Genomic DNA, 16,633 nt, shown 5'->3' with positions numbered 1-16,633 from the left:
TACTTCAAGTCTGGCACCTCTGAATACGTGGTTACTATTCGAGTCGGATGTTAGGACATCCGTGCCAAGACATACTACAATCATGAAATTCCGTGATTGCCCACTGAGAAACTGGACTGCCACTGCTTGATAGGGAGCTCATCTCCAGATCCGCTGATGCCTAGCTTATACCAAGACTACAGGCGCAGTCGAGTAGTAGGCATCGTCCCTCGACGAGCTGGCATTTTCAGCCATTTCACAGGTTCCTGCACCATGTGTCGTAATTGTGAGATATTGACGTTGTTCATAGGCTCCGAACCTCATGAAGTATACGAGTATGAGCAGTACGCAAGCTGTTAGGCGTTCCAGGCGAGGCAGATGCTAGTCCGTTTCCACTGTGGCAACATCGCATACTCGTATTCGCGTATACTAATTCTATGGACAGGGATTGTTGTTTGCTGAACATAGGCATCAATCAAAGCCGTTACATTAACCTTTGCTGTGCTCGAAGATGGACACCACTCTTCCCGATAAAAACCATCTGCGCTTTTGGGTACCATGAAAACTGGAACAGACAGTGAACTCAAGGACACGGCCAACACAAAAGCGTCCCAGCTCGATGCAGAGGAAACCAAGACTCCGCCATTTAGTAATTATCGAGTAGGTCACCACCACGTTATCAACGATATTGCCTGACCTTCAACAGCGCATTCTAGCATTTGGTACACGCATTGAACATGCCGGCATCCTCGTTGCCATTGCCTGTGCGGCGGCCTCGGGAGTGGCGTTTCCGTTGATGAACATTGTGTTCGGAAACCTCACAGCTGACTTCACGGAATACTTTCTTCCTGGTAACAATGTCACGGAGCAGCAGTTCAAGCACCAAGTATCACAAGCCACACTCTACATCGTCTACCTCTTTATTGGCAAATTCTTCCTCAGCTATGTTTCGCTTTTCTGCTTCCGCACTACAGGACTTCGCATTTCAGCAGCACTACGATTGGCATACATGCAAAGTCTATTCTCTCAACCCATCAGAAAGCTCGATCAAGTATCTGCTGGTACAGTCACCAGCACTATCACAACTGCCTCCAACACTATTCAGGTGAGCATATCGGATAGGTTACACCTACTGTTTCAGTCATTGTCCTTGATGATCAGTGCCTATGCAATAGCATTCCGGTACTCCTGGGCACTCACACTAGCTACAAGCTCTGCCTTGCTGTTTATGCTTTGTGTCTTTGGAGTGACGGCGCCACGTCTACTCAAGCTTGAGAAGCAGATGGGCGAGACAGATGCCAAACATGCCACTGTTGCTGCCGAGGTCATAAGCTCGATTAGGACTGTCTTCTCCCTAGGAGCACAAGTCAGACTGACACAGAAGCACTCAAAATGGGTTGAGGAGGCACATAAACAAGGGTTGAAACAGGCACCGTGGTTCGCATCACAGATGGCTTTCATGTTCTTCGCACTTTACGCAGTGTATGCCCTGGCATTCTGGTTCGGCCTCAAGCTGTTCAGAGAAGGCCACATCGGCAACGTTGGCACAGTCATCATGTAAGTTGAGCAATTTCATGACCCGGACTTTTTCGACTGACTAAAATGAAGTGTATTTTTCTCGGTTCTCATCGTGACTAACGTGATGGGCAATATCATCCAGCCTCTCATGAGCATTACCAAGGCTATTAGTGCGTCGTCGGAGTTCTTCGACATGATTGATTCAGACATTGTCTCGACAAGTGGTTTGCGTGAGCCGGATGTGACTGCACATGGCGACATCGAGCTTCAGGACATTACCTTCGTGTATCCAACACGCCCTGAAGTGCAGGTGCTCAAGAATTTTAGTGCGCGACTTGAGAAAGGTAAAACTACGGCTCTGGTGGGCCCGTCAGGTTCAGGTAAGAGTACCGTGGTTGCGCTGCTTGAGAGATGGTACGAGCTCGAAGACACGGTCGCTCCTCCTAGCGTGAGTAATGAAGGCAGTGAGAATCATGCTGGAGAAAGTCTCGATGCAGGAATTGCCACTGGCGCCATTCGACTGAATTCTCATAATATCAAACAATTTGATTTGAAGTGGTGGCGTTCTCAGATAGGTCTCGTCCAGCAGGAACCTTTTCTTTTCAATGACACGATCGAGAAGAATGTAGCATATGGGCTCATTGGCACTGAATGGGAGCATACAGATGAAGCGAAAAAGCAGGAGCTGGTGAAAGAAGCCTGCAGAGAGGCTTTCGCTGATGAGTTCATCGTGGATTTGTCTCAAGGCTATCAGACCATCGTGGGCGAAGCTGGAGTCAAGCTTAGCGGTGGACAGCGTCAACGTATCGCCATCGCAAGGAGTATTGTCCGCAAGCCGGCTATCCTCATCTTGGACGAAGCGACAAGCGCTATCGATGTACAAGGCGAGAGAATTGTGCAGGAAGCCCTCGATCGCCTATCGAGAAATCGGACGACGATTATGATCGCTCATCGACTTTCCACAATTAAGAAGGCTGATCACATCATCGTACTAAAAGACGGCATCAAGATCGAAGAAGGCACTCATGAGCAGCTTCTCTCAATAGCTGATAGTCTGTACAGTGGTCTGACAGCAGCGCAAAAGATCGAAGAACAAGAGACTGACCCAGATAATGAGCATCCTATGAACAAGGAAGGATTGGGTAGTGTGGAAAGACAACTCGATGAAGTTGGTCGCCCCAAGTCTCGTGCCAGTTCTTTTGCTACAGACCCTGAGAAAGCCGCTGAGACTACGTCCTACCAAAGAAAAGGGTTCTTTGGTAGCGTGGGCGTCCTGCTTTCGGAACAACGTGCACAGTGGCCGATTTATGTCATCATATTGATTTCAGCTATGAGTTGTGGAGGTAAGCAGTTTGCGGTCTGGTAATCATTATCCCAGACTAACACATTTGCAGCTGCGAACGCGATACAGAGCTGGATCTTTGCTCAGCTGATACAGGTCTTTCAGTACACTGGTCAGAGGCTTGTCAGTGCCGCTAACTTTTGGAGCCTGATGTTCTTCATTCTTGCTTTGGTCGTCGGCATATCTTATGGTGCTTTGATGCTATTTGCAGCGACATCATCGACTGTAAGTTTGAAGACTATCGCACTATTGATTAGCTGACGTGTAGTAGCATGTTGGTAGCACCTGCAAGAAAGAATACTTCCAAAACACTATCAAAATGCCAATCTCCTATTTTGATCGGCAAGACAATTCTTCTGGCTCAGTCATGTCACGACTATCAAGCGATCCAAAACAGATGTCCGAGCTCCTTGGCATAAACGGCGCCTTCCCGACGATATCGATATTCAACCTGATAGGCAGTATCGCCATATCTTTCTATTTTGGTTGGAAGCTCACTTTGGTGGCTTTCTTTGCAGCTGCACCTGCTATTCTGATTGCGTCTTTTGTGCGTATGCGGTACGAGCTCCAATTTGAGACGATGGACGCCAAAGTCTTTGCGAACAGCTCTAAGTTTGCCACCGAAGCTATCGGCGCGTTCCGGACAGTCACATCTCTTACCATGGAAGAGAGCATTCTGCAGCAATACGAATATCTTCTCAAGGAGCAAGTGCGGAAGTCGACCAAAACGTCAACTTATGCTAAGTTGGTCTATGCGTTTGCCGACAGCATCGACCTATGTGGGATGGCGCTTACATTCTGGTATGGTGGCCAGCTCTTAGCGTCTCGAGAGTATAATGTTTTGCAATTCTTCGTTGTCTATGCAGCAATTATCCAAGGTGCTCAAGCAGCTGGGATGTATATGAGCATCACTCCGAATGTTGCTCGCTCGGCAGCAGCAGCAAACCGCATGCTTGAGCTCCGAAGTCAGGTTGGCAACCTCAAGCAGCCCACGGCACAAGTCACTGCATCGAACGACGCTAGACTCGGCGCAAAGGTCGAGTTCAAAGACGTTAACTTCAGTTACCCTCAGCAATCGGTGCCGCTGTTTACACATCTCGACATCACTATCGAACCTGGCCAGTTTGTTGCTTTCGTGGGACCGTCCGGTTGCGGCAAGACGACTGTTGTCTCCTTGCTAGAACGATTCTACGAGCCTACTTCTGGCATGATCACGCTCGACGGTCAAGACATTACCACTGTCGACGCGCAAATATATCGGCGAGATCTGTCACTGGTCGCGCAAGAGCCGCGTCTTTTCTCTGGTACAATTCGGCAGAATCTACTTCTTGGTGTGGAGGGATCAACAATTACGGAAGACCAGATAGTGCAAGCATGTCGCGATGCTGAAATCCACGACTTCATCATCTCGCTTCCTGATGGGTACGAGACAGAGCTTGGCTTGAACACACAAACTGCACTCTCAGGAGGGCAAAAACAACGTCTATGCCTGGCGCGGGCTTTGTTGAGAAAGCCAAAGCTGCTACTGCTTGATGAGGCGACGTCCAGTCTCGACTCGCAGTCTGAGAAGCTTGTCCAAGGTGCTATTGAACGTCTTGCTGGTCAGAGAAACATGACTGTTGTGGCTGTCGCACATAGACTAGCAACGATTCAAAAAGCCGATGTCATCTTCGTGTTCGGGGAGAGAGATATCAACAGACGCAAAGGGACAAGGATCGTGGAGATGGGCACGCACAAGGAGCTATTGGGTCAGCGAGGTGTATATCATGCCATGTGTCAGATCCAGACTTTAGATAGGTGAAGTTGACTGCCATGGCTGGAGTTCATTTACGAGGTAGAAATCCCTACTCAGCCGACCTTGTAAGTATGTATAGAATCACATCTCTATTTCCATCTGAACATTCGTCCCGAATAATCATTATTTGCCTTGAAAATTGCAATGACAGATGTATTCGACTGATAGTGCCACATCCGCCATTATTTAGGAAGGACAATTTTCATCCTTATTGTCGTGGTGAAGATGTGCGACAATCTAACCTCCTTGTCACTTCCCGAGGACGAAGCATGCTATCATTGCAATGGTCGCACTCCAGCTGGAAGCACACCCAGAGACTGTACTTTAGGCATTCTAACGGGCTTAATCAGGAGGCTGAAGTGCCCGACGATTAGTGGCAGGTACAGGTGCGGTGCAAACAAATCAAACCACACTGTGCTTGCGACTTGTGGCAGTCGCGATGTGGTCGAGATCTGCTTTCCATTCAGAGATCGCCTCTTCACTTCACCACATACGTCTTTTTCATTCTCTTGATTGATCCAAGACACGTTCAGTTCTAGAGATCCGACTACACCTTCTTTCATCGCTAGAATCCTGTTAGCCCTTCCACGATCCGCAATGAGCTCCGAAGTCGCGGCCCTCGAGGCAGAAGTAAGAGAGTACAAACTACAACTCGAAACAGTCGCATTGTCTTTGCAGAACGACCCAGATAGTACAGAGTTGCAAAGCCTCAGAACAGAACTTGAAGAAGTTATAGCCCTGACCGAGTCTGCCATCTCAGAACTAAAGCCTACTCCAGCTTCGTTACCTACCAAGTCTGCGACGCCGCAGGTGAAAGAAAAGTGGTCGCGCGAAAACCATCCTGCTTACAAGGCTGGTTATCGACCGCCAGAAGCACAAGCAGAACAGGAAGAGCAGCCAACGCAAAGTACTTTCTCCGTTAACGACACTGTGCTGGCGAGATGGAAATCTGGGGACGGCGGGTTTTACAATGCGAGGATCACCTCCATCACAGGTTCTTCCGCCAATCCTGTTTACATAGTGCAGTTCAAGAATTACGGGACGTCAGAGACTTGCTATTCGAAGGATATCCGGCCATTGTCAAGTGGTGCACAGAAGCGGAAAGCTGATAACATGTCAGGCTCGTCTACACCCACATCAGCCGCCGCAAACCCAAGCGTCATTTCTGCTGCTTCGACAGTTGATCCCAACCTAGCACAACAAGCGAAGCGTGAACCCAGCAAAGTCAGCGATGGTCCAGTAAGACCAGCCAAAATTCCGAGGAAGGTGAAAGCGAAGAACGAACTAGAAGCGGGCAAGAACAAATGGCAAGATTTCGCTGCCAAGTCCAAAATCAAGCATGGTAAGAAGGACAGTATGTTCAGGACTGGAGACGGAGTATCTGCGAGAGGTGAGTAATTCCATATCGCGGGGATATCACGCTAACAGGTGTATAGTTGGCTTCACTGGCTCTGGCCAGACCATGAGAGCCGACCCAAAGAAGAGCCGTCATATTTACGAGCAAGATGGGCCTGACGACTGAGAGATATTGCTGCATCTGGCGTTGTAATTCATTGGATTTGCCCGAGCAGTACTCATTTTCTGTACACCTGAACCTCGAGCTAACTTGCTGGAAATGCAGGGCAGAATTCAAATCGAAACATCACAACTACAGCATCATGGACAAGTATCTTTCTCCTAAACGAGCAACGAATCTGACTTTTATTTCAGAGCTTACCCCCCTTTGCTATTACGTTCACATGCCAAAACAGCAGTTCTGCTTGGTAGGTCCATACAAAGCGCCTCTTCTTGTGCAAGCTTCTCGCCTGCCAGGGGAATGCCACACGGCACACTTTCTATCTCCATCTTCCGCACCTCGTCTCGCAATTCCTGCATCTGCTAAACACTGATATGTGATTATTATCAACAATGCGTCCAGTTTTGACATTCGGCCTCGCTAGAAATAGGGGCCTCAATTGCCGCAGCGACAACGGTGCTTCCCTCGCAGCGATGCCGTCCCGCATACTGTCTTTACAAAACTGCATCAGCTGGGTTAAAATGTTACTGCAGTCTTTTGGCGTGATGCTCAGAGCGAGACGATACATCGACGTACTTCGAGCAGCCCTTGTGTGATACTTCGTATGTGAGGTGATGCAGTATCCTGCACAACAGGTATACGAGGGCTACTGGTGACACTGAATTTCACAGCGCATACCTGGCGGCAACACTAAAGGACGACTGAGAGCGTACACCTTGACTCAAACATGCTTTCCATCTTCCTTTGCAGCTGCTGTTCTGTTTTTCGCAGTCGTCCACATTATGTCACTTGATCAAGAGCAGGAACCCACAGCCTTTCAATCCATCTTGTTTTCAAACAGCAAGCACATAACGACTTTGACTCCCCCACTCAGCTGCCACCATGTCTGCCCGATGATCAACACGACGCAACCAGAATTGGAGATAACCCGAATTCTCCTATGTCAACGAACGTCCCAGTCGTTTTGCAGGAAGCTATCGAGAATACTATCCTAGTTGAAACGACTACTCGTGGCGCGACGGCGATCCTACGCGATACGACGGTCGGCCTTATCGTCGAGGAGGGCGCGAGATGCAGTATTACCCTTCACGTGGTGCATATTCTGATGTGACTCAGGGATGGCCGATCGGTGGTCAGTATCGATCGAATACTGCTGGGCAGGGATGGTGGAGCGCGAGGGATGCGCTTTCGAGGTTCTTTCGATAGTAGGATGGATTTTCTTAGAGGCTCATGCTGAGGGTCTTGTTATAGTGAAAGCTTTTCATCATATCTAATATCTGCCTACTTCTAGGCTAGTCATTGAGCAGTGCTCTAGGGCAAAGTCCGTCGAGATCTTTAACGCTGAAGCACGATGTTCCTGATGAAAAGACCACGTTTACTGCGGCGCATTCTGTTATGCTAGGGGACTTCTCTGCTCAAACGAATGCTTGATAGTGCTTCTCATCCATTAATGTCCAGTTCGGTGGACGTTCAATTCGGCAAATTCATAGTTCACTACATCATCTCCTCTGTCCATGCACCTTCGCTGGAGAAGCCTCGCAGTTCGGGGAGAAGTGGAAACGGGACCGATAATCTGGCTGACGAGCAGCTGGAAAGGCGGCAGTATCAGTAATCAAGGAGTAGGTTATTCACTTTCTTCAACAACTAGAAAAATGAACTCACCAGTTTGTGTTCCATGGAGTACCCTCCTGCCCTGTTGAAGCCTGGTGTGAACGCTTTTGTCCAGTCTCGATGATTGTGCACGAGCGAGTGGTAGCTGATTACTGCAATTTTGCCTTTGCTGTCCGTATGCAGCGTCTCCATCCATTCGAGCAAATCTCTCCAAGATCGAAAGACGCCGGTGCGGCGCAGCTGGCCTGACCAGTACGTGTCAATGCATGCTTCGTCTCCAGGTACGGCACACGGATTCTGTATTCTCTCTACTGAGCCAGCCGCCGTTCCTGTCACAGCTCTTGGATTTTCTGGTAGCCAGTATGACGATGTATGGACTATGACGGTCTCTAGATTCGGTAGTGTACGCAGAAGAGTAGGGGCTTTCATAAGCCGCGAATTTGGGACGGGTTCCCTCCAATCCAACACTCTTACGAAGGGTGTCAATGTAGCAAGTTTTGTCGTTTCCAGGCAGGCTGGTGTCTTAGCTAGCTCGACTGATAGGAGGGAACGTTGCCGTAGCCAGAAGAATGGATCCTTTTGTCCATAGTCTAGCTTACCGTATAGTGTCAACGTCCCTAAGAAAGCACTGCTGCTATAGACATCGCGTTGACGGCTTCTTAACGATGCGAGCACAGCACTGAAATGTTTGCAGGTTCGTCTCAGGTTTCTGAAAGTAGTCTCGAGATGTGGAGTTCGGGAGCAGTGAATACGTGTTATGGCAGCGTACTGGTGGTTATCTGGTTGCCTGACAAGACATACATCGACGTCGAAGGGGTGGACAACATGCTCTAAGATGCGTTGTTGGAGCTCAACAGGGAGCTGTAACAATCTAGATACGTGACCAGTTGTGTCGGTGTTCACTGCCATCTTGTTGGGACGTCACACAGATACGAGTCGCAAGCGGTAGTGCTGAAGATCAACCTGTAGGATCACACAGCGAGAGACCGTTTTCTCATCGAGTTGAGTGGAGTTCGCGATTATGAGTCTAATGTTGTGAATCAAGGTGACTCCTCCACCAAAAGAGAGAACTCGCGGCAGCCTGAAGCTCTGCATTGATGGCACACCTGAATCGACATATTACAGCGAATCGCTCCTTCCCACCGTCGACCTTTACGTCCACTTCCTGTCGCACAATCTTCACTTTGCTCTAGATCTTTACAGAGGAACGCGGATGCGTGCAAGAAGTCATTTATGACATGTCAAACTTCGAAACCTTCCTAAGAGGCAGTTCTCGCGAAAGTCTCGTTGAGTAGCGATAGTGCTTCAATATTCAGATCCATATACAGCAGCAGTGTTTCGTCTCCAGCGATTCGAGACAAGTGCTAGTGCCTTACGTTGAGCATTCATTGACCATGCCTTCTGTAGACAAGGTCGCGAGGAGCAAGTCAGATGATCCTATGATGGACATGCTCAAGACGCTGATCCTTATTGTGGCTTCGATATCTTTTCTCGTCTTTGTCGCGTTATTTGGACGCCTACCTGTCTTCCGGAAAACACCTGTAGGATGGTGCTATCGGCTGCTGATGGTATATCTTCCAAACGCGCTCGTCGGTCTTGATGAAAAATTGACAGGCAGACGCATTACCCGAACCACAACACGAGTGTACAATTATCTTATGTACGATCGGCACCCAGTCGTGCTCATAATATTTGTGCTCTTGCAGCTGGGCTCCGAGCTTCTGTTCCTGCCGCCAGCGTGGACATATATTCCATCAAACGTTCAGCGGTACCTTGTACTCCCTGTCTTGATCACCCTACCCTATTCCACCCTTTACCTCTCTTATTCGACCTCATCTCACCATATTACTCCGGAGTCATATCCTCAAGCACTGACACGCTATCCCTATGACTACACACTCTACCATCCTCATCGGATGTGCCGAACCTGTCATTATCCAAAGCCCGCACGAAGCAAGCACTGTCCCATCTGCAAGGCTTGTATCGAACGGCAAGACCACCATTGCATATGGATCAACAACTGTGTAGGTCTGCATAACTACCATTACTTCATTGCGCTGCTCGTCACCGTCGCAGCACTTCTAGGTTATGGTGCTCTCACTGGCTTTGGCATACTCGAGAAGATTCTGCAGGAGATGTTTGTCCCTAGACGCCTAACGGCTGGTAGTCTTACCAATAAGCGATGGTCTACTGGTCTCAGTTGGATGGAGTATTTCAATGCGTATACCGTTTGCCTTGCGACCAATGCACGAATTGGGGCAGTAACACTACTGGCAAGTATGACCTGTCCACTCGCGCTTGGCTTTCTTGTCTACCACGCCTATCTCATCTGGGCCGGAACAACAACGAACGAAACTGCAAAGTGGAGCGATCTGCGTGAGGACATCCAAGATGATCTAGTTTGGCAAGCACGGATTGACGATGTCAAGACGGAGTATCCCGGACCACTGGACGAGAAGATTGTGTATGATTCCCGAAACTTTAGAGACGCCACAAGCAGAAGCGGGCAGGTCCCAAGTTGGGGCTATGGACGCAAGGCACATTGGTGGATCATCAGGACACGGGGAGGAGTGAATCCAACGAGATGGAAGCCACTCGAAGGACAGTACGAGAGTAGTGGGAGACAAAAAGTCGAAGAGGTGATTGATGAAAGATGGAAGAGAGTCAAGAGTCTGGATGAGATTGATAATTTGTATGACTTAGGATTGGTTGGAAATTTCAAGGATGGACTGTTGAGGCCATGGAGAGATGTTTAGCTGTTAAGCGACGGCGAAATACTCATATGGCTTGTCTGGTGAATACTTGGATGAGCGGCCTGCAAATCATCCCAACCTGGCAGTGCCTACACGCCACAAACCTACAAGAGATAGTGTAGGTCGGCGCTGAAGAAAAGCATGAAAAGTCTGTTGAAAATTCAATCCTGACTTCGAGCATAGCTTGACAGCATAGTTGTAGGCAAAATGTCGAAGTTCGAGAGGGTCAAGGAGCACGTTGCCAAAAGTGAAGGCAGCTAGGAGAATTGAGTGGGAGTGTCTGAGGGGTCGTGCAATGTTCGCGCGGTAACGAGTCGATCAAACAGCGATCCTCTTTGGGGTCATTCGAGTATTGGCCGATCACATGATACCGTGTCCTGCCTGAGAGCCTTACTGTTTAGGTGTCTGTTCATCGCGCTCAATCGAACGAAGGAACGAGCCCTTTGTTGTAAACATGTCCGGCGAACACTGTGACTCCCTGGATGACTGATGTCTTGCTAGCTTCAAAAGAGAGACTGAGATGAAATTTCAAGCATGATCCGAGCCTCCACCTTGTACTCTCTCCGTGATACGAAATTGACAGACGGCTCACTTGGTCATTATGGATCCACACGAATCTCCTTCTCCAGCGACGGGTCCTACTGCTGCTCCTCGGCGTCGGTCCTCAATAGCATATGACCCAGCGAGAGATACCTTCACCGAAATTCCAGACACTATTGTCGAAGAGGCTGTATCAAGTTCCCCTTCTAGTAACAGGATTCAAGCCATGAACGAGTCTCCAGAGTCGCGAAAACGACAGAGATCAGCCACGCCAACCCATGGCAGCACAAATCAGACACAAGACTCGGAACCTCCCCAGAAAAGACGGAAATCGGCCGAAAAAGATAATTATCAAAATGGCAATTCTACTCTACAACGAGACGAGCAGTCGACAGCTCGTGCATCAAGAATTCCGAAGATACCAAAGGTAGCGCGTGAAGAAGGAGAAGTGGGAAGCAGACCGCCACGACCACCTGCAGCCTTCAGCAACCGCAGGCCAGACGTCAATCGAGAGACAAGGACACGACCCGACGACGAACGACCACGCGACTACGACCGTGTAAGAGATCGTCCAAAACGAAGGTCAAGGTCACCCACAGCACGAGTGCCATCCGCCTATCGAAGAAGATCTCCACCACGAGCTGCACATAAGCGTGACCCAAGCAGATCTCCCTCACCCATTCGCGACTCTCCTCCGCCCAGTACATTACTTCCCAGACCAGGTGGTGGTCGTGGCAGAGGCAGGAATGTGTTAGCAGAACAGCAAGCATTAAGAGCTCGGAGAGAACAGGAACGAGGTGTCACCGTTAATCGCGGTGTACAAGGTGTCGTCAACCAGTTCTACAATGCTGTCCCTGAATATGTAAAGGAGAAGGGTAGAGACTGGCGCAGGAACGAGTCACAGATCAAAGGTCTAAGAAGCTTTAACAATTGGGTCAAGAGCTGTATAATACAGAAGTTCAGTCCACAGGATAAGAAGGTTGAGCAGGAAGAAGAGCTTGGTTGGGGCGAGACTGCAAAAGAGCCAGAAGAGATCAAGCCTCTGTTGGTACTAGATGTGGGTTGCGGGAAGGGAGGTGATCTACAGAAGTGGGACAAAGCACCTCAGCCCGTCGGGCTATATGTTGGCCTCGATCCTGCTGATATCTCTGTTGACCAGGCAAAAGAACGATATCATTCTATGTGGAGAGGTCGTCGCCCTCGCTTCGATGCACGATTCGGAACGAAAGACTGCTTCGGAGAATGGATCGGCGACGTGCCAATTGTCAAAGAAGTTGGTATCGATCCTACTCCAAACACCATGAATCGATGGGGTAAAGGTGGCGGCTTCGACATCGTCACAATGATGTTCACCATGCACTATTCTTTCGAGAGCCAAGAGAAGGTCGAAATGATGCTCAGGAATGTCTCGGGAGCCCTCAAGAAAGGAGGTCGGTTGATAGGTGTCTGCCCGAACAGCGATGTCATCTCGGAACGAGTTAAGGACTGGTTTACCAAGAACCCCGGTACGTATAGACCAGAAAACGCTACCAGTAATGGATCAACAACGCCTCCAAATGGCGAAGCTCATCCAAACGTCGCGTCTACAAACGGCAGTGAGCCGTCAGCACCATCCTGGGGCAATTCTATCTACTCTGTCAAATTTCCGCCGCCAACAGCAGACTTGCCCTCGCTGAATCCCGACGGCTCTTTTCGTCCACCTTTTGCTCACAAGTACACCTACTTCATCGCAGAGGCGGTCGACGTGCCGGAATTTGTGGTGCCCTGGGAGGCTTTTCGAGCGATCGCCGAGAACTATGGTCTGGAGCAACGATACCGCAAAGGCTTTCTAGACATCTGGAACTGCGAGACAGATCCCGAACGAGCTACAAACACTGGTGCGGCTGCAGCTGGAGCGAGCAGTGGTGGATGGGGTCAAGAACCTAGTGTTGAGGGCAAAGACTCAACTGCTGCTGTAGCAAGAGAGCTAGAAGATCTCGGTATCAGAATGGGAGTTATTAGACATCCTGGAGGCCCACTTCAGATGTCCGACGAGGAGAAAGAGGCTGTTTCCTTTTACCACGGCTTCTGCTTCGTTAAGACCTAGGTGAATCGACCAGCGCAAGTGATTGCGGTCAAGATCAGAAGTTTCGGCAAGGTCGAAAATTACCTCTAATTATGAGACAAAGCATATGAAACATGTACTATCCCAATATCATGAATGTATGCCATTGTTATCATCTTAAACAAAGCACTTTGTGAAGTCCGAAGCGGATTCAGTATCTTATCACTGTGACTGAAGATGAGTATTCTTGTTCACCCCACACTTCGAAAAGCGCCACAAGACCAATCAGACATATTCTCCTTCAGAGCCACCATGCCCTTCTGGAAACGCAAGTCTCATGCCAAGGCGGAAATAGAACCATCATCTGAACGACTGTTACAGGATCAGCAAGAGCAGCGAGACTTCGAGGAGCACTGGAAGAAGATCCCTCGAGAGCAGCGTCTACACCCTATGAGAATCCGAAAAGAAGAGTACGACGCCTGGGTTGAGCAGCAGAGGCTGTTGCGAACAGGTGGTAGACCGCCGATGTATCAGGGATTGAGTGGTCGAGGTGTAAAAGCAAAGGCAACTGGAACAGGTGCAGAATCAGGTAGATTAGGTGAGGAAGAGCCTCTGCTGAGATGAAATGATGTGGATTGAGCAGTCGCAAAGTTTTGCATGGAAAGGTGGGGATAGTTATTGCTCAAGCATGCTGCCGCCGGATGTCGTTCCTTCCCTATTTTGGGTGATGTCCCAGGCAGTAATGCAAGCTTGTGACCTGACCCTGCCTCCCATGAATCGTGCACAAACTCGGCAACGCGAATATTGGCAATAGCATCACTCTCGTGAAGCGCAACAAGAGCATACACAGTCTCATCCTACCCTCCATGCTACTGCCTACTCCATACGAGGTTGTAGTTGTCGGCCAGTGTGAGCTGGCGATCTTGACGTTCCGTAAGTGCAAAATCGAATGGTTTTGGTTGTGTCTAGAACAGGTCAGTCCCGGACATGCATTGCGCAGCAGACAGCAAACTTACATTGAAGCCAGCAACGTAATCGTACGATGGCGGTATGATGTCGATTCCTTCAGCTGTCTTCTTCCTTGACAAATTACAGCCCCAGGCAATTCTAGCGATCTGAATGTACAAGGAGCGCTCGGCGATATTCAGACCTGGACATATCCTTCTTCCAAAACCGAAAGCACTGAAATTCTGTAAATTGGGGTACTCGCTGAGAGGTTCTCGATACGTCGGCCACTTACTATCAAGCCATCGCTCAGGTCGGAAGCTGTCCGCATCAGGATATCTTTTCGGCTCCCTGTGGATCGTCCATTGAACAGGGTGTATATTAGTACCTGCTGGCATGAAGAGCGGACGACCATCTTCCATCTTGTATACGTCATCTTTAGTTAATTGGTGTGGAAGTCCACCAGCCGTCACTGGACGCCATCTCAATGTCTCTTTGGCCACGGCGCGAACTCGTGGAAGATCAGGTATGTCACTGAACGATGGCAGGCGATCTGAGCCGACGACTTTGTCGACTTCTGCCTGCAACTCCACGAACTCATCCAAGTGCAGCGTCATTGCAAGCATGAAACTCATCATCGCGGCTGCCGTGGTACCAGCACCAGCCTCAAAGAGCGTTCCAATCGCATAAGCAGCATGGGCATCACTAATATTGTAGGTCTCCTTATTGTTGTACCACTTACCACAGAAGTTGTCCTTACCAGAATCTTTCTGGCTATTATAAACTCCTTCCGTCAACAACTCTGTGAACAGATTAAGCTCCTCTTGGTGAAGTTTTGCGCCTTCACGTTTGAAAGGAGCCAGAGACAATGGTAAACGCATGAGAGCAGGGATCGTGTCAACTAGGTACGCACCAGGACTAGCCACCCGTTCAACAGTATGGACAACATCGAGTATGCGTTTGACATATGATTCTCCGCCAGTAACCACGGGCTTCGAGTATGCTAGCCTCATAATGAGTCCAGATGAGTAGCGCTCAAACCAAGTCTCATATTTTTCAGGTTGTCTGACAAGGTCCCAGAGCATACGAAGACTCTCTTCCTCCTGTACAGGCTCATAACTCGTCGCGACGTTCACGTTCGCGACGTTATGCATCAATCTGCGAACATTGCGCCAGATCGGACCATAAGGAAGAAAAAGTGGTCTCAGGTTATCGCTCAATAGTTGCGCTGCCATCGGCAGCTGTTCACGATCGCTGTAGATCGTTCCTCGTTCTCGAAGCAAGTCATTCGCAATCTCCTCAGTTGATACAACAATGTGATTTCGACCCGCGATATTCAGTCGGTATAGAGGCCCATATGTCTTGCTCCACTCCTGAAATTTCAACCAGCTGTGGGCAGGAGGTATGTCGAGCAAATTACCAAGGATAGCCTTTCCCGCCGGCCCGTCTGGTAACTGTGCGCCAGCAGGTACCTTGACTGGCGTATTTGTGATGTACAGACAGCCAAGCACCACGACCACGAAACCAGCAAACACGATGGTCGCGATCATTATAGTTGTTCGAAGTAGAGTCTCGTCGACTGACGTGCGCTGGGTAAAGAAGACAGCAATACTATGCGAGCACTTTGAGTCCTCACGAAGCTATTGCAGATCCTGCTGAGTTATTCTGTATACTTACCCTTTCCAGTGATAGTATCTCTCGCTCTCTTTCCCTTAGCCGTGCAGTCCAACAACTCGCGATTCATTCACCATCCCTCAACCAAGTATGCGCAGAGATTGCACACAGCAGCTCTCATAACTTACAATCGTGCACTACGGACCACCACCTTCAGACTTCATGCTTACATCAGATGCTCCTCATTTCACATCGGAAGTTTGGTGATACCCCCAATTTCATGAAACTCAACTCCGCAAATATGTACCCCAGCTTTCTACAGTTCCGAAGTCTGGGTTTTCAAAAATTATGTCGGCAGAGAATAGAATACCAAGCTCCTCGCTGAGCTCATGAATGCCGAGCGCCAGGCACAAAAGGTCGTCCCAGCATCTTCTGATGCTACTAGAAATTCAAGCTGTTTGCTTCCCCTTCGCGTCAACGAGGACCATGACATGCATGCCATCACGTAACCTTCCGCCTCTCTGTCGTGGGAGAGATAGATTGATAGGATAAAGTACGAGTAGCAATGTAGCGCGGCACCATCGCTCCTCGTCGTCACGGCAGGACGCGACAGTACGCGACGCGGAGGATGAATTCCGTTCCTCTTGCTTGATGGGGCAAGTAAAGTTTCCACAAAGCGAAATGAGAAAGCGCTGTTGCAAGGCGAAGTAACGCGACAGTACGCGACGGGCGACAGGATGCCGACCTCTCGTTGGTGGATTGGCAGCTTTCTGGCGAAGTTCATCTCTGCAAACGTAAGATAGTACTTCTGGACGCGGCCTGTGTGCGATGATTGTACCGAAAGCAGGCATGTCATGTCATAGTTCACTCGACCGATTCATTGGGAAAGCAGTACTGCTATCATGAGATAAGTCAATTATTCATTCGCCTGGGATTCCTGACAACGCCTGCGGAAAGCTACGCCTACGCTATGCTA

The 16,633-nt window shown here is 49.3% G+C and overlaps 6 protein-coding genes across 6 annotated transcripts; 5 read left to right on the top strand and 1 right to left on the bottom strand.

Moving 5' to 3' along the window:
* Positions 1-537: 537 nt before the first annotated feature.
* On the top strand, positions 538-1,540 carry LTR64_002346 (uncharacterized protein; the record flags this gene model as incomplete). The annotated part of the gene is made up of 2 exons (XM_064896718.1): positions 538-639; positions 686-1,540. 2 exons carry the CDS (start codon positions 538-540, stop codon positions 1,538-1,540), a joined length of 957 nt encoding a protein of 318 aa, XP_064755668.1.
* An 81-nt stretch (positions 1,541-1,621) lies between these two features.
* LTR64_002345 (uncharacterized protein) lies at positions 1,622-4,640 on the top strand (the record flags this gene model as incomplete). The annotated part of the gene is made up of 3 exons (XM_064896717.1): positions 1,622-2,840; positions 2,892-3,064; positions 3,111-4,640. The coding sequence occupies 3 exons, from the start codon at positions 1,622-1,624 to the stop codon at positions 4,638-4,640; spliced, it is 2,922 nt and encodes a 973-aa protein (XP_064755667.1).
* Positions 4,641-5,231: 591 nt separating this feature from the next.
* Positions 5,232-6,156, top strand: LTR64_002344 (uncharacterized protein; the record flags this gene model as incomplete). The annotated part of the gene is made up of 2 exons (XM_064896716.1): positions 5,232-6,024; positions 6,071-6,156. 2 exons carry the CDS (start codon positions 5,232-5,234, stop codon positions 6,154-6,156), a joined length of 879 nt encoding a protein of 292 aa, XP_064755666.1.
* Positions 6,157-9,155: 2,999 nt separating this feature from the next.
* SWF1 (palmitoyltransferase swf1) lies at positions 9,156-10,517 on the top strand (the record flags this gene model as incomplete). The annotated part of the gene is made up of 1 exon (XM_064896715.1): positions 9,156-10,517. One exon carries the CDS (start codon positions 9,156-9,158, stop codon positions 10,515-10,517), a length of 1,362 nt encoding a protein of 453 aa, XP_064755665.1.
* Positions 10,518-11,115: 598 nt separating this feature from the next.
* Positions 11,116-13,140, top strand: ABD1 (mRNA cap guanine-N7 methyltransferase; the record flags this gene model as incomplete). Its single annotated transcript, XM_064896714.1, has 1 exon — positions 11,116-13,140. The coding sequence occupies one exon, from the start codon at positions 11,116-11,118 to the stop codon at positions 13,138-13,140; it is 2,025 nt and encodes a 674-aa protein (XP_064755664.1).
* Positions 13,141-13,967: 827 nt separating this feature from the next.
* LTR64_002341 (uncharacterized protein) lies at positions 13,968-15,593 on the bottom strand (the record flags this gene model as incomplete). The annotated part of the gene is made up of 2 exons (XM_064896713.1): positions 13,968-14,063; positions 14,115-15,593. The coding sequence occupies 2 exons, from the start codon at positions 15,591-15,593 to the stop codon at positions 13,968-13,970; spliced, it is 1,575 nt and encodes a 524-aa protein (XP_064755663.1).
* Positions 15,594-16,633: the final 1,040 nt, after the last annotated feature.

Source organism: Lithohypha guttulata, assembly GCF_036872675.1.
Source record: "Lithohypha guttulata strain CCFEE 5908 chromosome Unknown scaffold_2, whole genome shotgun sequence".
NCBI classification, from domain to species: domain Eukaryota; kingdom Fungi; phylum Ascomycota; class Eurotiomycetes; order Chaetothyriales; family Trichomeriaceae; genus Lithohypha; species Lithohypha guttulata.
Note: the sequence above shows the minus strand (reverse complement) of the source record. Positions and strands in the feature narration are given on the sequence as shown.